This window comes from Sapajus apella, unplaced genomic scaffold (genome assembly GCF_009761245.1).
Source record: "Sapajus apella isolate SASKATOON/1434 unplaced genomic scaffold, GSC_monkey_1.0 scaffold48, whole genome shotgun sequence".
Taxonomy (NCBI): domain Eukaryota; kingdom Metazoa; phylum Chordata; class Mammalia; order Primates; family Cebidae; genus Sapajus; species Sapajus apella.
The window spans coordinates 7355012-7377033 of NW_022436988.1; the positions used below are offsets into that span (position 1 = coordinate 7355012).

Consider the following 22022-nt stretch of genomic DNA (forward strand, 5'->3'; position numbering starts at 1 on the left):
TTTTTTTTTTTTTTTTTTGAGACAGGGTCTTGCTCTGTCGCCCAGGCTGGAGTACGACCAGCTAATTTTTTTTTTTTTTTGTATTTTTAGTAGAGATGGGGTTTCACCATATTGGCCAGGATGTTCTCCATCTCTTGACCTTGTGATCTACCACCTTAGCCTCCCAAAGTGCTGGGATTGCAGGCATGAGCCAAAACGCCCGGGCTCCTTTCTTTTTTCTTTCTCTCTCTTTCTCTCCCTCTTTTTTGAGACAGGATCTCGCTCTGTTGCCCAGGCTGGAGTATAGTCGTGCGATCTCGGTTCACTGCAATCTCCACCTCCCAGTTCAACTGATCCTCCTGCCTCAGCCTCCCGAGTAGCTGGGATTACAGGTGTTAGCCACTATACCTGGTTAATTTTTATATTTTTGGTAGAGATGGGGTTTTGTCATGTTGCTCAGGCTGGTGTTGAACTCTTGGGCTCAAGTAATCTGCCCACCTTGGCCTCCCAAAATGCTGGGATTACAGGCATAAGCCACCATGTCCAGCCTTTTTTTTTTTTAAATCTTTTTGTGAGATGGAGTCTTGCTCTGTCACCCAGGCTAGAGTGCGGTGGTACGATCTCGGCTCACTGCAACCTCCACCTCCCGGGTTCAAGCGATTATGGCTAATTTTGTATTTTTAGTAGAGATGGGGTTTCAGCATGTTGGCCAGGCTGGTCTTGAACTCCTGACCTCAGGTGATCTGCCCGCCTTGGCCTCCCAAAGTGCTGGGATTACAGCTGAACCTCCACGCCTGGCTGACGCTGTGTCTTTGAAGTGCTTGTCCTCCCTGCCCCTCTGGGATCTGCTGCTCACTGGCTGCTCCCAGGTGTTCTTGGCCAGATCACTACCAAGCGCCATGCATCTAAGGCTGGAGGGTGCCCTGGGCTCAGCCTTCCCGTGGCTTCTCTTCTGTCACCTAGGAAGCCTCGTCAGGACCCCTGGTTTCACATCTCTCTCTAACATTTTTTTCTTTAAACCTCAAAATCACTGAGTAGCCTTCACACATCTCTGCGTGGAAGACTCCACACGGACGCCTTCCCAATCTCTCCTCTGAACTCCAGAGCCATAAACCCCAGTTGTCTATTTAGGATCTCCCTTCTGCCTCTGGAGTTCAGAGGAGAGATTAGGTCCTCAAACTTGACTCCCACCCAGCTGAGCTTGCCGCACCCTCTCGCCACTGCCTTCTCCAGGATTCCTGGTGCTCCCAGTAAAACCTCATGTCATCCTTGAGTGATCTCTCCTTCCTTCACTCACCTCTCCCTAGACAAGGGGCCAAGAAATTACAGCCCGAGGGCCAAATCTGGCCTCCTGCCTATTCCTGTCAATGGTTGTCCTGAAACACAGATCCGCCCCTTGTCTTGTCTGTGGCTACATTTGCTCTGCAAAGGCATTAGACTGAGTAGCTGCGGTGAAGAAAGCTACCCGGCCCTTTACAGAAACAGTCTATGAGCCCTGACCTGGCCCCTTAATGCTGAATGTCAGAAAAGACAGTGTAACCCCAGCCACCTCCTGCCAGCCCCACAGCCTGCACTGAAGCCTAAGCCGAGGTCAGTTCTCCTTCGACTCTCATGGGGCTCCCGTCTTTGCTCCACTCCATGTTCCTCACATGGCAGCCACACAGATCCTTTTGGAGCAGAGGCTAGGTCATGGCACCCCTGATGGGGGCCCTCATCTCCCTCAAAATAAACACCAAGTCCTGACCGTGCTTCCACAGCTCTATACGATCTGGCACTGGCCACATCTGGCATTATTTCCACAGTCATTCTGCCCTTCCTCCGCCCCTACCTCAATGGAGCAAGCCAAGAGCTCTCCCAGCTCAGTCTGCACCCCAGGTCCCTATAGGATGAGCCCTCTCTCAGATTGTTCCTGTGTCTATGCAAATATGTCCCCTTATCAGGGAGGCCTTGCTAACCCTCGTCTAAACCAGCGCTGCTGTCCTCTGCCTGGCTTTTTTCTTACCTCTGACGTTATTTGGCAACCTGGTCACCCTGTCCCCAACTTCAGATCTAAGTTTCATGGGAACAGGGACCTCATCTGTTTCTAGAATAGGGTGTGGAATGTAGCAGTTGCTCATTAAACAGGAAAGCCTTCCAGGGACAGCTGGGTCAGAACTTGGCATGGCAGAACCACTATGTGGGAGCCTAAGGGTGCCCACATCTCATCTGAGGGGAGCACCCCTCATCAGGCACCCATCTCCTGGCCTGTGGGACTGTGGGGAGTTAGGGACACAGAGGGATAATTGCAGGAAGGTGGCCTGTTCTAGAAAGCCCAGCAGTCTTGAATTTGTAGCTCAGCAAGTTTCTCCCCTCCTTTCCTGACCTTTCCCCTGGGAATCCGGTTAACTCAGCCCAGGGAGTGTGGCCACCGTAACCCAGGAGGCCCCCGCTCTGTGCCGGTGTGGCCCGAGTGCTGTGGAAAGAGCGGAGCTGGGCCCTGCTCTCAGCATCCAGGGTGTGAGGAGGGAAGAGAGGCTAAGAAAGAAGGAAAAGCAGGTTTGGGGTTCCCCTGAACAGGGGAGAGGCTGTGAGAACACAGAGCAGGTGTCCTGAGCAGCCCCGCCCCCTCACCTTTCGGCCTCAGGCCCTTTCAGGCTGGCATCCTTAGGAGAGGGCCCTCCCTCCTGGAGCTCCTGCAGGCCTCCTCTCCAGGTTTCCACAACAGCCCTTTCTGGTCTTGCCTGTCACACTATTTACGAGGCTGACTCAGGGCTCTGCCGGTCCTGCTGGAGCTCCAGGAGGCCACACAGTCACTTTCTGCCCTGACCAGTCTTTGCCATCCCTAAGCCAGGACCCTCTTGCCTCAGCCAGGTGGGTGTTAAATCCAACAGTCCAGATCAGCCCCCTGCGGGATAAGTTCCATTCCAGTCTGGAAAGGGCAGAGAGCCCAGGGCAGGCAGGAGGTATGGCCGGGCTGGGTCTCCAGCTGGGGAGGGTGGCAGGGAGGCAGAGAAAGGAGCTGCAGGCCTTGGTGACACTCCACCTTGGGATGTAGTGAGGCTAAGGGACTCAGGACAGTGGCAGGCTTAGGAACAACTGTGCACAGCCCATCTTTTTTTTTTTTTAGGACTCGATCTGGCTCCATCACCCAGGCTGAAAGCAGTGGCATGATCTTGGCTCACTGCAACCTCTGCCTCCCAGGCTCAAGTGATCCTCCCATCTCAGCCTCCTAAGTAGCTGGGACAACAGGTGTGTGGCACAATACCCAGCTAAGTTTTTTTTTTGTTTTTTGTAGAGACAGCGGTCTCCCTACGTTGTCCAGGCTGGACTTGGAACGACTGGGCTCAAGTCATCCTCCTACCTTGGCCTCCCAAAGCGCTGGGATTACAGGCAGGAGCCACTGCACCTGGCCCTTTCTTTACTGATGGACCTGCCCCACGCCTCCCACACCTAACCCTGGGCACCCACTCCCGAAGCTCTCCTACCGGCTGTGGGGTCCGCCTCTGTGAGGACAGTGAAGTCGATGACCCGGGAGGTAAAGTCAAAAGCTGTCTGCTGGCCGTCGTGGACCACCGAGATGCAGTGGCGGTCCCCGTAGCTGGCCCGAGGCATGCCGCCCTGGAAGATGATGAAGGGCAACCTGGCAGGCACAGAGGAGCAGGGGTGGGCTGGGTCTCCCGGCATGGCCTCAAAGCCACAGGCCGGCGATCAAAGAGATCACTCAGTCAAGTTCCCCAGGAGCAGATGGAGCTGGACCCCATCTCCTTCCAACTGCAACAGCCCAGGAGAACCTGGGGGCAAGGTGGGAGCATCCAGGCTGGGGGCTCTGAGTCTCAGCAGCCATTCCTGCCTCAAGCTGGGTACTCCCCGCAGTTCCATTTAAACATCACCCAGAGTGATTTTCGAGAAACAGTGCTGCCAGTAAAAGGGGTCGAAGCCTGCAGCTCAACACCGTCTCTCTGGGAGAGTGGAAGGAAGGAGTGGGAATGAACTTGGCAGGAACTCGGCTGCTGAGAGACATGAACAGCATCCACCCGCTCTCCCCTCCCTGGTGTCCAAGATCCCAACGTGGGACCCGAGAGTGTTCACTAGGCACTGTCGTCCCAAGCAGAGGCCTAAGTGACCTTTCCAGCCTCTTCCAGCTCTCCAGGAAGGCTCTGGAGAGGGAAAAGGACCAGCACGGATACCTACCCCTGCCTGCTGGTCAGCCAGAGGATTTTGGTAATAGCTTTGCAAGGAAAGGGACCTGCAAGGAAAGAAATCGGCTTGAACAGATCCTCCAGCTCTCAGACAAGCGTCAGTCCCCACGGGCACAGATCCCTCAAGCTCATGCCCACACCCACATGGCAGACCTGCTTGGGACTCTTGCTCTGAGAAGTTCCCCAAAAAACTGGGTGACAGGAACCCTGCTGTGTGGCTTTGGAGAAAGCCTTTCCCCTTCTGGCCCCAGAGTTTGCTTGAGTTGAGCATCCTGCACCTGAATCCAGGGGGCACCGGGAGTGGGCCCTGCCTGGCGGCTGAAACACTGACCATAAGGCACGAGGCTGCGGAGGGGCTCTGGTTGCTGGGTGTCGCTGGACACGAGCCACTGGCAGTAGCTGCCGTCGGAGTGGCAGCTGACCAGCAGGTGGCCATCCCGCTGCCAGCAGATGTTCTCCAGTTGCTATGGAGGAGGACAGGGAGAGAGGGCAGCAGGCTGGGACCAAGGCAGCGTTCCCATCGCCTGCAGCCCATGCCTCTGCACAGAGCATGTACATGCCATGTGGGGCCCTGGAGAACAACATGGCGCCTGCCATGTCCCGGGCACTGCCTACCTGGCTGCTGAGGAAGTGGTAGAGCACACGGCTGCCCTGCAGGTCCCAGATAACAACAAGGCCTCGGCTGTAGCCAATCAGGATCTGGTTGGGATCTCGAGGGTGCTCCTGCAGGGCCTCCACCATCTCGAACACCCGCCGGTGGCGGGCCTCCTCTGGCAACCTGGGTGAGGGGAGTGCTATGAGCCTCCGATGCCACTGCCAGGGGGTATGGCCCCAGCATGGCACAGCCACGGGGTTCCCCACGCAGAGGTGGCTGCTCCACGTGCTTGCATGGAAAGATGGCTAGGGGCTGGGCGAGGTGGATGGCCAGGTACAGTGGCTCACACCTATAATCCCAGCACTTTGGGAGCCTGAGGTGGGTGGATCACTTGAGGTCAAGAGTTTGAAACTAACCTGGCCAACATGGTGAAACCCCGTCTCTACTAAAAATAAAAAAATTAGCTGGGCATGGTGGCACATGCCTGTAATCCCAGCTACTCGGGAGGCTGAGGCAGGAGAATCACTTGAACTTGGGAGGTGGAGGTTGCAGTGAGCCAAGATCATGCCACTGCACTCCAGCCTGCCTGGGTGACAGAGAGAGACTCTGTTTCAAAAAAGAAAAAAGAAAGGTGGCTAGGACAGGTCACCAAGAGAAGAGGAGCAGCACATAGAACAAGGTAGCGACATGGAAACAACCCTAGTGATGTATAACTGTAAGGCAAGGCAAGGCAGTGACTTCCGGAAAAGTCAACGTGGGGGCCGGAGGGAGCCTTGACAAAGAAGGCGTCGGGCGTCAATGTTCTATTTCTATGCCTGGGGGGTGGCTGCAAGGATGCTCTACAAGAACTGTTCAACTGTACATTCATATTCAGTGCATTATTGCAAAAGGGGATATTTCATAAGAAGCAAATTTTTTAGCGCCATCAAACAAAACTCTATACGAGTTGGCCTGGCCCTGGAATCTTGACCTCTCCCCCATCTCCAGGACTGGAATGCTGACATGAGGGCTGGAGGTGTTGCAGCTAACAAAAAACCACAAGGCAGCAGGCATGGGACCAACAGCCAACAGCAAGGATGTGGAGTGGGAAGTGGACCCAGCCCGGACCCAAGCCACACTAAACCCAAGCTCTCCGCATTATCTATACCCGGCACATCCACTGCTGGCACTGACCTCAGTGACATTAGAATTTGAATTGAGAGTAAGAGTTGAAAGGGACTTTAACCCGATTGGTAAAGCTGCATTTAATTTTTAATTTTTTTTCTTTGAGACAGAGTCTTACTCTGTCCCCTAGGCTGGAGGGCAGTGGTGCGATTGTGGCTCACTGCAAGCTCCACCTCCCGGGTTCAAGCGATTCTCCTGCCTCAGCCTTCTGAGTAGCTGGGATTACAGGTGCACGCCACCACGTCCGGCTAATTTTTTTTTTTTTTTTTTTGAGATGAAGTCTCACTCTGTCACCCAGGCTTGAGTGCAGTGGCACAGTCTCAGCTCATTGTAACCTCCGCCTCCTGGGTTCAAGAGATTCTCCTGCCTCAGCCTCCCGAGTAGCTGAGATTACAGGCATGTGCCATCACACCCGGCTAATTTTTAATAGAGATGAAGTTTCACCATATTGGTCAGGCTCGTCTCAAACACCTGACTTCATGATCCACCCGTCTCTGCCTCCCAAAGTACAGGGATTACAGGTGTGAGCCACCTCACCCAGCCTAATTTTTAATATTTTTTAGAGACAGGCTCTCGCTCTGTCACCTAGGCTGGAGGGTAATGGCCTGACTGTGGCTCACTGCAGCCTCCAACTCCTGGGCTCAAGTGATCTTCCCACCTCCCAAGTAGATGAGACCACAGGTGAGTGCCACCTTGCCCAATTAATTTTTATTTTTTGTTGGGGGAGATGGAGTCATGCTATGTTGCCCAGGCTGGTCTTGAATTCCTGGCCTCAAGCAACCCTTCCACTTCAGCCTCCCAAAGGGCTGAGATTACTAATCCCAGCCTTTGGGAGGCCGAGGCAGGTAGATTACCTGAAGTTGGGAGTTTGAGACCAGCCTGACCAACATGGAGAAACCCCCTCTCTACTAAAAATACAAAATTAGCTGGTGTGAAGGTAATCCCAGCTACTCGGGAGGCTGAGGCAGAAGAATTGCTTGAGCCCGGGAGGTGAAGGTTGCAGTGAACCGAGATGGCATCACGGCACTCCAGCCTGGGCAACAAGAACGAAACTCCGTCTCAAAAAAAAAAAAAAAAAAAAAATGCAAATAATGTGCTTACACAGATGAAATTGTTAGACAATTAGTCAGCTTCCAACTTTTTGCCATTAAAAACAGCCCTACGATGATTTTTTTTTTTTTTTTTTTTTGAGACAGAGTCTCACTCTGTCACCTAGACTGGGGTCCAGTGGCACATTCTGGCTCACTGCAAACTCTGCCTACCGGGTTCAAGCAATTCTCTTTCCTCAGCCTCTCTAGTAGCTGGGATTATAGGTACCCGCCACCATGCCTAGCTAATTTTTTTTGTATTTTTAGTAGAGATGGGGTTTCTCATGTTGGCCAGGCTGGTCTCAAACTCCTGACCTCAAGTGATCCTCCTGCCTCAGCCTCCCAAAGTGCTGGGATTATAAAACCACTGTGACTGGCAGATCATTCTTATCCTGTATCTTTAGGACAGACTTCTCAGAGACAGAGTTGTGAGACTAAAGGATTGGATGTTTTAAAAACTCAGATAAGTGTCATCAAGTGGACAAAAACTGGCGGAAGGGGCTGGGCGTGGTGGCTCACACCTGTAACCCCAATACTTTGGGAGGCTGAGGTGGGTGGATCACCTGAGGTCAGGAGTTCGAGACCTGCCTGGCCAACATGGTCAAACCCTATCTCTACTAAAAAAAAAAAAAAATTAGCCAGGTGTGGTGGCACACACCCGTAATCCCAGCTACCGAGGAGGCTGAGACAGGAGAATTGCTTGAGCTGGGGAGGTTAAGGTTGCAGTGAGTGGAGATCCTGCCACTGCAGTCCAGCATGGGACAGAGTGAAACTCTCTCTCAATAAACAAATATACAAACTGGCAGGAGGGGCTCTCAGGACACTTGGACCTCCCCACTGCCCCACAACTAGACTCCTACCAGCTAGCTACAGGGTGAAGCTGGGTGCTGGTGTGGCCATCTGCTGGGGTGCAGGTCCTTCAGCCGTCCTGCCCACAGGCTGTACCCCACTGTGCCACCTGTCATCCTGCAAAGTGTTCTGCTCTGACCTTGGGCTCGCTGCCCCAGCCCTGCCCTGCTGAACGGGAAAGGCAGAGGTATGCGCTCGGAGGGACACAGTTGCCAGTGGGAGTCCTCCCAGTCCAGCAATGCGAGGCCCTAGGCAGACAGGCCCTGATTCATTGCCACCACCCACAGATGGACAGCCCGCTGGCTGGTTGCAGGAGTGTGTCCTGGGTCCAGTCCAAAGCCCTGCAGGGCCAGGGGCCTAGCACCCTGGCCTCCTCCTGTCCCTTGGAACCACAGATCACTCCACCACGACTGACCCGGCCCCCACATGCTCCTGTCAGACGCTGCCTCCTCTCTTTCTTTGGGCCCCCGTCCCCCACTTCCACACCTGAACCTGCTGCGACTCCCTCTCTATTGTAGCACCATCAATAAGGAGGAAAGCTTCCAAAATGATCTCCAGACCCACACACCTGTGGCGGTCAAGGCTTTTTAGCCACGGAGCCTGCGAGCAAATGGAACCTAGGCAAAGTGCCCACAGCTCAGGGCAGCACCAGGAGCTGCCCCAGTGATGTGGGGAGGTTTGGGCCTAATTCCCCCGCTGCAGAGTCTGTGGGGCCTTTAAACCCATAGTGCAAAGGACACTGGACTGAGTCAGTGACATTACACAGTCATTTGGGGTCTTTAGATGAGGGACCCCTAAATCCCCCTTTTTAGTGATACGATGCTAACCTATGATAAGGCGTTAGATTCTCAGGAGGGGACAGGTAGGAAGCCAAGAGTCTCCCCTGCTAGACCCATGGAATTCCCAGCAGAGAAATGACAGCTCCTGAGAGACTCCTGGGGACCAAGGGGAGAAGCCATGCCTAACTCGAGGGGCTGAGGTTTCTAACAGCAGCTGGGCTCTGGGCTCACCGCTGCAGCACTGCGTCCGAGCTGATGGTCCGGTCCTCCAGCAAGCGGAAAGCTGGCAGCTGCACCACAAACACGTTGCCACTCTCGGTGCCCAGGTAGAGCAGTTCACAGGAGGAGTGTGGCAGGACCACGGTGATCTGTGTGGCACTGGGGGCAGCCCTGTGATGAGAACAGCTGCCTGTGAGCTGACCGCTGCCCGAGAGGGGAGACCCCATGGACGGGGTCCCCTGACTCCTCAGAAAACAAGCCCATAAGGCCTTTTAATGGGGTTCACAGCATTTCGGGCCAGGACAAACATTGGTCACTTTCTGCCAAGACAGGAGACCAATAGCAGAGAGCCTGGGCTAGGAGGCAAGAAAGACACCAGGGACCCTCCAGCATGACCTGGGGTGCGGATGGGGAAGGCGGGCTGCAGCCCCACCCACTCCACTCAGAGCACCTGAGCATGGCGATGAGTCAGCTCAAACGCATGCCAGGCACTGCCAGGGGCACAAGAGGGCCCACGAAGGGTGAGTCCATTCCAGAGGTGGGGCAAAGGTCAGGCTGGGCCAGGAATGGAAGGGGATGGGGATTGAGCCCTTACCCTGGGGGGCCACGCAGTGTGAAGCTCTCATCTTCCTGCAGCTCCGACGCCCCCCCCTTGACCTTCAGGCTCCAAAGGTGCAGGCTGTTGTCATCCAGCAGGGTGATCAGCTGGCACTAGCGAGGGAATAGGGATGGGAGCATGTGGTCTTGCTACCCGGGCAAGGCCTTTACATACTGGGGCCGCCCAGCCTGGGCTGGTTGGATAAAGACCCCTGGCCACTACCAGGGTGGCCCATGAGCCCCAACTGTGGAAAGGGAGGCGGCCCCAGGTTTTCCCATAAGCACCAAACCTAGGGCCAGTGAATGCTGGCTTCTCCACAACAGCCCTGTTGGAAGCAGTGAGGGCAAGGAGGGCATGGAGGTGACTTCCTGTCCCACCCCAGGACACTCACCTGGCCGGGGAGGAGGTGGATCTGTGTCACCGCGTTGTTCTCCCGGTGCAGCCCCATGAACTCCACGCCCGGGGCTCCGTAGCTAGGAGTAGGCTCAGGAAAGCTCTGGGAGGCCAGACACCATCCCCTGCCCACCTCGAGTACCAGGCCCTCAGGGCCCATGTGCAAGGAGCGCAAACAGAGAGGGAGGCTACCCTCCCTGCAGGCAGCAAGATTCATGCATGGGGCCTGGGGTGGGGAAGAGACACAGCAGCCCTGGCCCCAGAGCACCAGGCTAGTGACCGACCCCTGGGAGATTTCTCCCAGTCAGGCCAGTGGGAGCAACGCCACAGAAAGGTGAGGCCCAGCCGGGTGCAGTGGCTGACACTTGCAATCCCAATACTTTGGGAGGCTGAGGTGGGCGGATCACAAGGTCAAGAGATCAAGACCATCCTGGCTAACAGGGTGAAACCCCATCTCTACTAAAAATACAAAAAAACAGGGCGTGGTGGCAAGCACCTGTAGTCCCAGCTACATGGGAGGCTGAGGCAGGAGAATCACTTGAACCCAGGAGATGGAGGTTGCAGTGAGCTGAGATCGTGCCATTGCACTCCAGCCTGGGCAACAGAGTGAGAATCTGTCTCAAAAAAAAAGAAAAAAAAAAAGATGAAGCCCTACCATGGCAACTGTCAGGTTGCCACCCTCAACCTGAGCTGCAAGAGACACGTTGGCTGTGGCTTGGTGGCACCTGTGAGAACACACAGCACCCGCAGGCCCATCCCCAACAGCCTCTGCCCATGAGTCTCAGCACCAGGGTTTGGTAACCAGAGTCTGGTTGTGGCCTGGCAATGATTAACCAGCCTAGGGAAGGTTGAGCCAGCAGCAAGGCCCTGGGCCTCTGTGTACATCAGCCCAGCCTGGAACTCCAGCACTCCGTACCCCTCCCCCACACTGGGCAGAGGGGAAGAGAGAGGTTGGGCTCCCCTGGAGGTGCCAGCCAAGCTATCGGAGGTGGTCCCCCATCTCTGAACTCCTTTTGGGCCCTGCCCTGGGAGCACAGATCAGATTGGCAGGGTGCCCAACCTGATCTGGTTTTTCGTCTCTGAAAACACCGGGAGCCCCCAGTCGGCCAGAACCAGTGCTTTGGATAAAAGATGACCCAACTGGACAACGTTCAGCCTCAGGCCAGGGAAGGCTGTCCCTGCCAGGCGGAGCCCTCTCCACTATCTGCTGCCTATGGGGGTGGGGATGGAATTTGGAAGGTGGCTACCTGAGCCCCATCTCTGCTTGTGGCCAGGGCCCTGGGGCCAGTCCACCTCTGATTCTTATCGGGGAAGAAGGTTTAAAAACAAAACTGCGGCTGCAAGTGGAATGGGGAGTGGAATGGCTCACGCCTGTAACCCTAGCATTTTCAGAGGCCAAGGCCAGAGGGTTGCTTGAGCCCAGGAGTTCATGACCAGGCTGGGCAAGATGACAAGACCGCATCTCTACAAAAAAAAAAAATTTTTTTTTTTTTTGATACGGAGTCCTGCTCTGTTGCTCAGGTTGAAGCGCAGTGGCGTGATCTCGGCTCACTGCAACCTCTGCCTCCCTCTGCCTCCCAGGTTCAAACGATTCTCCCATTTCAGCCTCCCAAGTAGCTGGGATTACAGGCATGTGCCATCATGCCTTGCTATGTGTTTTTTATTTTTAACAGAGACGGTGTTTCACCATATGGACCAGGCTGGTCTTGAACTCCTGACTTTAAGTGATTCACCCTCCCAAAGTGCTGAAAAAATTTTTTTTAAATTACAAACATCCCCAGCGACAAGATGGGTCCCTGTAACTTGCTTTTCTGGTGGGGAGATGGGGAGCTGAGGGAGGCAGGGGCACAGAAGGGCCAGGCCTTGCTACTGACCCAACAGCCAGCCACTCACTTACTGAGCAATGGCTGAGACTGGCGTCAGGTCCTTCCTCCTGGATACCCCAACACAGCCCCTGCAAAACAGGTCCCTGATCCCCGCAGTGGCCTTGCCCTCTGCCCAGGGAATCCTGAAACTTCCAGCAACAGGTGAGAAGGGGAAATTGAGTACAGGGAGGAGACCACATGAACGGTCCTGAAAGGACACAGGGGATGAAATAAACCTATACCTCCTCGGTCAGTTTCAACCTCACTGTCCTCCTGCAAAGGACAGGGTCACATCCCGCCATGCCTAGGTCCCCGTCTTGTCATAAACCATACCTTCCTCACTTTGGAATAAAATCATGTCCAAAGCTGGAAATTCAGGAAAGTCCCTCATTTTATCCCAGAAGCCCTGGGCAAGGAGGGAAAAGATGTCCTTCCCCAAATCTCATCCACCCCAAGGCCCTGCCCAGTTGGGAGTGAGGGGACGGAGGATACAGCTTGATGGCTCCAGAACGGGTGCCAATGGCCAGGATGCGCAGAGACGGGCTGTAGCCGAGGGCGCTGGGCTGGTGCGGGAAGCCATGTTCCACCGTCTGCAACGAGAACCACGTGGCGTGAGCCTGTAGACCTGTCCCCTTCACACCACCATGGCTGGGGGAGCTGCAGCACCGGACCACCCCAGCAGGAAGCAGGGATTCCGTACCTTTCAGGTTCCTCCCAGACACCTGAGTGTTGAAGCCTAACCCAAATTTACCAGGCCCCATCCCCAGTCCCTTTGTGACTCTGCCCTTGGCCTCAAGGCCACCCCTGCAAGCTCATCCTCCCCAACACAACGGCATCTTCTTGATGCTCTCCAGGCACGGACTTGGTGCCTCCACCACATGCGCCCTGCGTGACGGACCCCGCCCTCCTCAGTGGCATGGGGCCTTATGGGATGGGGAAAGCAGGGGGAGTCTGGCACAGTGAGACACTGGTCCCTCGGGGGAAAAGCCTGGTGGTACCGCAGCTCCGGGCCCACCCAGGGGCCTAGAGTACTCAGAATACCACAGAGGCCCTGCCTGGCTCCGGGCTCCTCCAGGCCCCAGTCAGCTGCATTTCACAGGCTCTCACTGCCACCACGTTTCAACCATCTTCCCAGAAAGGGAATTCCTGGAGCGTCGCTGCAGATACATGCTTTTTCATTTCTTATAACAGAAGTAATACACACACATTGTGAAGAACTTGGGAGGTATAAAGATGTTTAAGAACAAAAATTACCCAGACTCCCACAACCGGAAGTAACCCTTGCTAACACCTCAGCGTACATCCTTTGAGTCTTCTCGCTTGTGAATGTTTGCATGCGTCTATATTTAAAAAGATATAATTGGGATCATGCCATATGGACATATGTATACAAGATCATGTATAGGTACAGTTTTGTAGCCTGGTTTCCTACTTACAGCCAGCCCAGGTTGTTAAAAGCTTGAAAATGACTTTTTAAAAATTGTTAATTAATTTATATATATTTTTTGAGACAGGGTCCCACTCTGTTCCCCTGGTTGAGTGCTGTGGTGTGATTTTGGCTCACTGTAGCCTCAGCCTCCCAGGCTCAAATGATCCTCCCACCTCAGCCTCCCAGGTAGCTGGAACTACAGGCACACACCACCACGCCCGGCTACTTTTTAATTTTTTATAGAGACAGGAATTTGTCATGTTGCCCAGACTGGTCTTGACCTCCTGGACTCAAGCAATCCTCCTGCCTTGGCCTTCCAAAGTGCTGGGATTATAGGTGTGAGTCACTGCAACCTGCCTAAAATGACTTTTTGTTCTGTTTTGAGTCTGAGTTTCACTCTTGTAGTCCAGCCTGGAGTGCAATGGTGCGATCTCAGCTCACTGCAAACTCCATCTCCCAGGTTCAAGCAATTCTCCCGCCTCAGCCTCCCCAGTAGCTAGGATTACAGGCGCCCACCACCACATCTAGCTAATTTTTGTATTTTTAGTAGAGATGGGGTTTCACCATGTCAGACAGGCTGATCTCGAACTCCTGACCTCAGGTGATCCGCCGGCCTCGGCCTCTCAAAGCGGTGGGATTACAGAAGTGAGCCACCACACCTGCCTAAAATAACTTTAAAAACAGCAAAAGAATGTTCTTTACCTGGAGATGCCCTAACTCACCAGGGCCTCATTGTTGAGCATTTACTTGGTTGCTAGAGGGTTTGCAACTGACAACCATGTTGATGGCATTCTTGGACTCCTATCTTTGTCTACAACGCTTGAGTATTTCCTGGGGCAGATGTCCCAGGGATAGAATTGTGGGTTAAGAAAGGTATGAACATAAACGCTACAAATTTAGAGTGATAAGCCATCTTCAGGAAGGTTTTCGGTTCAGTTACTTAATCAGTTAACCCAATCTCACCCCCACCTCCCACTGCAGGGGATACTGGCTCTGCAGAGCTGGGTGAGAACAGCACAGAGTAATGCCATGTCAACTGGTTGCTTTAAAGACTTGAAACAAAAAACAACCACAGAGACTATGCCCTGCAGAAAAAGGCCCCAACAACGAGGCAGGCTCCTTAGGCCCTGGGCTCTCCTACTTTGCAGCCCCGCGACCTCAAAGCAGCAGAAAGGGAGAAGTCCCTGGTGAGATCTGGCAATGATAGCTTAGTGAACCCAATTGCTACCTGCCTCCCCCGTGTTAGTCGAGTCTGATGGCTCTCACGAGGAAGCCCATGCTGAGGTCAGACAGGGAGGAGAGCTCCAAGTGTCTATTTGGGGGTATGCCTGGGGATAAAAAGATTGGGGGAGATGGTGGGGGTGCCTCGGGCCTGGCTCTTTGCCAGGAACACATCTGCCCTGCAAATGGTCATACCTGAATGCGATAGCCAGGGGGAGACAGATGGGGCCCAGCAGCGGCCCCCAGGCCAGCCCAGGTCCCTGTTCAGCTATGCGAAAAATGCAGAGCCTGGAGAAGCCCTGGGTAGAGATAGCTGAGTGTCTGCAATGTAAACATTTCCCAGCGAAAGGGGAGTAGACGACCTGATAGGATGTGAAGGACAAGCTCCCCCAGGGGCCCCGCCAGACCTCAGCCAGCCCCAGGTTGCTGGGGCCTCAGGATCCGCAGCCAGAGCGTCCCCATGGGACAGCAGCACTGTCCCAGCAGCAGAGGCGGCTCAGGGAACAGCTTCTGGAATTTGGAGGACTCTGGCAGAAATGCCCCACAGGAGCCCGCTGGCCTGGCCAGGAGCAGGCCCCACGCCCCAGGCTGCACAGAATGGTAGCCACGAGCCCCAGGTAGCCACCAGGTGCTTTCAGTATGGCTCATGTCACCAAGGAGGATTAATTCAGTTCTTGGAAACTCTTCAAGTATGTCTGGAACAACTTGAGTTCTAGAAGAACAGGGGCTGGACTCAGGTTGACCATGCTTCAAATCCCCTTTTTCTACTGTAAATCATCCAAATTCCAAATACAGATCTAGTACTTCCAAAAAAGATTTAATGTCTGATTGAGATGTGCTCTAAGTGTAAAATACACCTAGATTTCACAGATTTAGCATTCGAAAAAACAAACTGAAAAAATATCACCAGTAATTTAAATTAGCTACATGTCAAAATAGTTTGCATATGTTGGATTAAAGGGAATATATGATTATGATGCTGATTATTATTTTTGAGACAGGGTTGCGCCCGTCACCCAGACTGGAGTGCAGTGGCACGATCTCGGCTCACTGCAACCTCCGCCTCCCCAGTTCAAGTGATGCTCCTGCCTCAGCCTCCAGAGAAGCTGGGATTACAGGCACACACCACTGTGCCCAGCTAATTTTTGTATTTTCAGTAGAGACGGGGTTTCACCATGTTGCCCAGGCTGGTCTCAAACTCCTGGCCTCAAATGATCTGTCAGCCTCAGCTTCCCTGAGTGCTGGGATTATAGGCGTGAGCTACCGTGCCCGGTCAGAATATATGATTAAAATTATTTCACTTGTTTAAATAATTTTATAATGCAGCTGCTAGAGTTTTTTTTTAGACGGCGTCTCACTCTGTCACCCAATTGGAGTTTAGTGGTGAGATCTCGGCTCAGTTCCACCTCCTGGTTCAAGCAACTCTCCTGCCTCAGCCTCCCAAGTAGCTGGGACTATAGGCATGCACCATCACACCCTGCTAATTTTTGTATTTTTAGTAGAGATGGGGCTTCATCACGTTGGCCAGGCTGATCTCAAACTCCTGACTTAAAGTGATCAACCTGCCTTGGCCTCCCAAAGTGCTGGGATTACAGGTGTGAGCCACTGCACCGGGCCAGAATATATAATTAAATTTAATTTCACGTGTTTAAATAATTTTATAATGCAGCTTCTAGAAAACTTTAAATTACATACACGGCTCATATTATATTCCTACTGGCCTCAACAATTCTGCACATCAGCAGGAAAGTCAGGCCACAGAGAAAACAGCCTACAACTTTTTGCTGGGCTCTCAGGCCACATGTCATGGGCAGTTCTAACATTTCACCTGAGTCTCTCCTGCTTTGGTTCCATATCTTTCCTCTAACCCAGAGGAAGAAAAAGTGGATGGGCCCATCCTTCAACCACCCACATTCATTCCTCATTCCCTTCTAGCCTTGGAGATACTGTGGCCATCCCTCCCACCCATCCCCACTTTCTTTTCCAAAGGCTGATTTAGAACAGGGGCTGAATCAGACCCACTAAGCTTTAAATCCCTTCCTGCCATGTGCAAGGCATCTGGTAGTGGGTAAGCCGCTGGACCTCCCTGAGCTTCGTTTCTCAGGTAATAAATGGGATGGTACTGGTGACTGCACTGGGCAGGGCTGTCCTCGGATTGGACATGATGGACCTGAGGCTACCTGGTGCAGCTGGAAGGCTCAGCCACCCCACAGCACACACGGGCCTCTGCTTCCTTCCAAGCCTCAAATCGTTCTATGGTATCCCCTTGGGCACTTCTCCAAGTTGGCAACTCTATAGGGACCAGGGCTCCCCCAAAACCAAAATAAAGGCAGTGACCTTCACAGGGACTCTGCCTGGGCAGGCCCAAGAGAGTCAGTTCACCTGTAAATGGCATGGCTCCCCAGGGACTTCCCAGGTCAGGGAGGGGAGGCAGCACTGCTTCAACAGGCAGCATCCAGCCCACCTGGCCCCGCCCATAGATGACACCTGGCTCAGGTGACCTCTGCCAAGGGAGGACAGAACAAGGAACTCTTTTGACAGGGGTCTGGGCAGTCCTATGAGGACAGGGACTTGGGCTGGGCAGAGAGACACGGGGGCCCTAGGTTAGTTATGAGAAGCCAAAGGGATCTTGGAAACAGGGAAGGGATTGAGATTTGGGAACAGGACTAAGAGCAGCTGATGAAAGGGCAGGGAGGAGCTAGAAACCCGGGACCCAGTATCCTGAGGAAACCAGTCAGGGAAAGAACCATGGGCACCTCTGGTGTGCCCCAGTTGCCCCCCACTCTGTGTGTGTGTGTGTGTGTGTGTGTGTGTGTGTGTGTGTTTGAGACAGGGTCTCACTCTGTTGCCCAGGCTGGAGTGCAGTGGTGTGATCTCAGCTCACTGTAACCTCCGCCTCCCAGGCTCAAGTGATACACCTCAGTCTCCCAAGTAGCTGGAATTACAGGCATGCGCCACCATGCCTGGCTGATTTTTGTATTTTTTGTAGAGATGAGGTGTCACTCTGTTGGCCTGGCTGGTCTCGAAATCCTGGACTCAAGTGATCCACCTGCCTCGGCCTTTCAAAGTGCTGGGATTACAGGTATGAGCCACTGTGCCTGGCCTGCCCCTTTCTTTGGTGCCCTTCCCACCCCCTTACTCTCCCACCCCCAACTCCTACCAGCCTTGTAAGGCTCAACTTCCCTGCTGGTGAACAAGGTCTAAATCACATGGGTGGTGACTCCTCCTTGTTAAGGGTTCAGGAACAGTTCCAGGTCCCTGTTAAAGGGAGTGCCTATGGCCTCCCTGAAGGGAGGCACCCATCTGAGCACAGAAGGCTGGGCTCGACCCCAGGGCTGTGCTCCTGCAAAGGTACACAGCAACCCTGAATCACGGCTCCACTCAGAACACAGGGTGGGACAGGGCACAGCCCCTGGGAGGTCAGTGAATTCCAAGACCAGCCTTCCCAGCTATTCTAAGACCACAGCTATCTATCTTCGGATTCAAACCAGGAGGCTGACCAAAGCCTGGCAGCCACTGGGGCCTCCTGAGCACAACATCCAGCCTACCGGGCCCCGCCCACATCTGATACCTGGCTCAGGTGACCTCTGCCAAGGGAGGAAAGAACAATGAACTCCTTTGGGGGGGGGTGTTGGGAAAGGAGAGCAAAGATTTGCAGAAGGCGCCAGACTGCAACATTAGCCTAGAGTGGGAGAGAAGGCCCTCTCCAGGTCCCGGAAGGGGAGGGAATGAGCTAAGGCTTTGTCAGAGACAGTGGGGCCTTCATCCTGCCCGCAGCCAGGGAGGACCCTGCCTGAGGGCTAGAACCGAGGAGTCCCTGGCACTCCCCAGGGGGTGGGAAGGAGGGAATGCCAGGAACCAGGTCCTTGGAGGCTGCACAGGGCGGGGTGGGGGGCACACCCGCCTAGCTGGGCCGCTCTGCCCGATACTGGCTGGGTGTGGCCAGCTCAGATTCCTGGCAGTGGCAGCAACCTGGCCCTCCCAGTGTGGCTGCTGTCACCTGACACCAGGGGCCCAGCCATGCAAAAGCCAATACAGAACAACCTGGCCCTTCGCAGGGGCTGCTGGGTCAGAAACACACTGTTTGTTCAGGACCTAAGGGGACAGGGAGGGTGGGCATGGACAGGGAGGGCCCAGGTAGGTGCTTCTGCGGCAGCCCCGGCAAGCACAGCGGCCTGTTTGCCCTGATGGGTGCGGCTGCTTGGGGTGTGCCCGGGATTGGCCATGGCGGGGCAAGGAGGCTGCGGGCAGTTGTCTAGGAATGGATTTTACCCTGACTTTTCTTCCAGCAGCACTCCCTCCCTACTGAAGTCCCATGGTCCCTTCCCTTGGTCCTCAGTGGCCCTGTCCTGGTGCTGCAGCTGACTTGTCTGTCTGTCCATCTCTCCGCTGGCCTCAAGGGCCCACCACATATAGCAAACAGTTACTTCGCTGGTGAAGAAACTGAGGTGTGAAGAGAGGTGAAGAAACTACCTAAGGCCACACAGCCAGACAGCAGGTGGAACCAGGACATCCTCACCCCCAGCCTGTGCCCCCCATGATATGCTCCAGCTGTGCAGGCCCTGGAGGCCTCAGTCTCCTCCCTGGCAGAATGGGAGCAACACCCATCCTGAGTTGTGGTGAGGATGACACCATGACAAGGCAAGCCCTGGTAAGGCATCCCCCTGTGCCAGGCACCATTTGAAGCAATTATACTCCCTTAGGAACCTTTATGATGCTGTTGGGGCTTAGGACATACCACCCCAAAACAATATTGTAAGAGACCGGAATGTGCTACCCCAAAATATAGTTTTTGTTTTTTTTTTGTTTATTTGTTTTGTGAGTCTCACACTGTCTCCCAGGCTGTAGTGCAGTGGCATGATCTCGGTTCACTGCAATCTCCACGTCCTGGGTTCAAGCAATTCTGCCTCAGCCTCCCGAGTAGCTGGGACTACAGGCATGTGCCACCACGCCTAGCTAATTTTTTTGTATTTTTAGTAGAGACGGGGATCTCACCATGTTGGCCAGGGTGGTCTTCATCTCCTGACCTTGTGATCCACCCACCTCAGCCTCCCAAAGTGCTGGGATTACAGGCGTGAGCCACTATGCCTGGCCTACAATTTTTTTTTTTTTTTTTTTTTTTTTTGAGATAGAGTCGCTCTGTTGCCCAGGCTGGAGTGCACTAATTCGATCTCAAGTCACTGCAACCTCCACCTCCCAGTTCAAGCAGTTCTCCTGCCTCAGGTTCCTGAGTAGCTGGGATTACAGGCACCCACGACCATGCCCAGCTAATTTTTTTATTTTTAGTAGAGATGGGGTTTCACCATGTTGGCCAGGCTGGTCTCAAACTCCTGACCTCAGGTGATCCACCGCCTTGTCCTCCCAAAGTGCTGGGATTATAGGCGTGCGTCACGTCGCTCAGCTACTTCTTTGGCATAATTTGAGCTAGTTATTCTCAGAAAGTGCAGACATGGGAGTAGTTCTGAAAAGCTGTCCTTTTGTTAAAGAAATTTACATTCATAAAGGAAATCTACATTAGTCAAGTACAGGCTGAATATCCCTCGTCTAAAATGCTTGGGGACTTCAGTGACGGGCAGCTATTAAAACAAACAAACAAACAATGAAATAAAAGAAATAAAATGCTTGGGACTAGAGCATTTTGGATTTCAGAACCTTTTGGATTTTGGAATATTTGCATTATACTTACTGGTTGACCATCCCAAATCCAAAATTTCAAAATCTGAAACGCTCCAGTGAGCATTTCCTTTCAGAGTCATGTTGGTACTTCAAAAACTCAGACTTCGGAGCATTTCAGATTTCAGATTTTCTGATCATGGATGCTCAACCCATATCTGTATCAGGAAGAGGGCTGCTCTAAGGCAACTTTTATTACCCAGGAGACCATCTCTGCATACATAACAAGACAACCTTCATTCACCATACACTTCCTCCCCTCACTTTCCCATAACCTGGTCAACCTGGTCACACCCTATCCCAGTCCCCCGCCTTTTCTTTTTTTTTTTTTTTTTTTGAGACGGAGTTTCGCTCTTGTTACCCAGGCTGGAGTGCAATGGCGCGATCTCGGCTCACCGCAACCTCCGTCTCCTGGGTTCAGGCAATTCTCCTGCCTCAGCCTCCTGAGTAGCTGGGATTACAGGCACGTGCCACCATGCCCAGCTAATTTTTTGTATTTTTAGGAGAGATGGGGTTTCACCATGTTGACCAGGATGGTCTCGATCTCTTGACCTCGTGATCCACCCGCCTCGGCCTCCCAAAGTGCTGGGATTACAGGCTTGAGCCACCGCGCCCGGCCTCCCCCGCCTTTTCTTTAGAGACAAGGTCTCACTCTGTCACCCAGGCTAGAGTGCAGGGGCGTGATCTTGGCTCACTGCAACTTTCACCTCCCCGGTTCAATATTCTCCTGCCCCAGCCTCCCGAGTAGCTGGGATTACAGGCGTGCATCACCACACGAGGCTAATTTTTATATTTTTAGTAGAGACGAGGTTTTGCCATGTTGGCCAGGCTGGTCGGTCTCTAACTGCCAATCTCAACTGATCCACCCACCTCAGCCTTCCAAAGTGCTGGGAATACAGGCGTGAGCTACTGCGCCCAGCCTCCTGTCAATTTAATTCCTAGCTCAGCCAAAGAACCTAGAAGGCTGGAGGGAAGCCAGTTTTTGCTCCCCTACAACGCCCATTTTACGGATGAGGAAACTGAAGAACAGAGAGGCTAAGTAATATGTCTGCTGTGTCTTACACAGTGAGGAAGCAACAGAACCAGGATCTAGACCCAGTGCTAGCATCTAGACCCAGGCCATGTGGCTGCAAAGTCCCTGCCCCTAACCGCTACCCAGGCCCTCTGATGCCTGGCACATAGACCTCGGTGAACTGGAGTTACTGCTCTGCCAGCCAGCCCCTGGCACAGTTCAGAGACTGTTCGCAATCACAGATCCTCTGTAGGTAGTGAAGACAAAGAAACAGGACGCCTCATTCTCGGCACCCCCAGGGCGATGTCCTTGCTCTCTTTGAGACATCAGGCTTGGTGTGGGTATAAGATAGTTGAGCTGAAAGGTGTTGGAGAAAAAGGCTGGGACTGGTTCAGAAGCCAGCGTCGACAAGCCACCTGGGGTCAAGCTGTGATTGACTGTACTGTGTCCCAGCACAGTACCCAGCAGACTGGCCTTCCAGGACCACCGGAAGAGACATAATCTGAGAACTGCTAGATGTGAACACTCTCTGGGGGCTGACCCTCTCCTATACCAACAGCCCACATGCCACTCCAGGCTCCAGCCCTGGGTATCACACCAACTGCTGGAGCTGTCCCAAGGCTCCCCAACTCAACCTCAAGCCACATGACACCCACCATAGGACGGTGCTGTCAGACACTGCAGTCGCCAGACAGGCGTGGCCTTCGAATCATACAGAAACTCATGTAATCCTCACACCAACAGCATGGATGGAATGGCTCTGAGTATCGTGTCTATCTCTGAGGCATGTAACCTGCTCAAGGTCACACAGCTGGCAAGCCTGGCACTTGGCACCACTTACCACTGGGCAAGCTACCTCTCCATAAATGGAGAACACTGTTGTTGCGATTGCGTGCAAATCAAAACAATCAAAAAATATTACTTTTCCCCAAATCTGCTCTTCGCCACTCCTGGCCTGGGCTCCCCCTCCCAAGGCCTGG

The 22022-nt window shown here is 53.6% G+C and overlaps 1 protein-coding gene across 10 annotated transcripts in view; it reads right to left on the bottom strand.

Annotated features, from left to right (window-relative positions):
• LLGL2 (LLGL scribble cell polarity complex component 2) overlaps positions 1–22022 on the bottom strand; it is a 49123-nt gene that overhangs the window by 7284 nt on the left and 19817 nt on the right. For all 10 annotated transcript variants that reach the window (XM_032241699.1, XM_032241698.1, XM_032241693.1 and 7 more), the window contains exons 3-10: positions 12200–12297; positions 9841–9922; positions 9447–9562; positions 8864–9022; positions 4773–4935; positions 4489–4621; positions 4150–4204; positions 3444–3598 (exon numbers count right to left, since the gene is read on the bottom strand). In XM_032241699.1, the coding sequence (XP_032097590.1) occupies positions 3444–3598; positions 4150–4204; positions 4489–4621; positions 4773–4935; positions 8864–9022; positions 9447–9562; positions 9841–9922; positions 12200–12297 (961 nt within the window). The remainder of the gene's footprint in view (positions 1–3443; positions 3599–4149; positions 4205–4488; positions 4622–4772; positions 4936–8863; positions 9023–9446; positions 9563–9840; positions 9923–12199; positions 12298–22022) is intronic.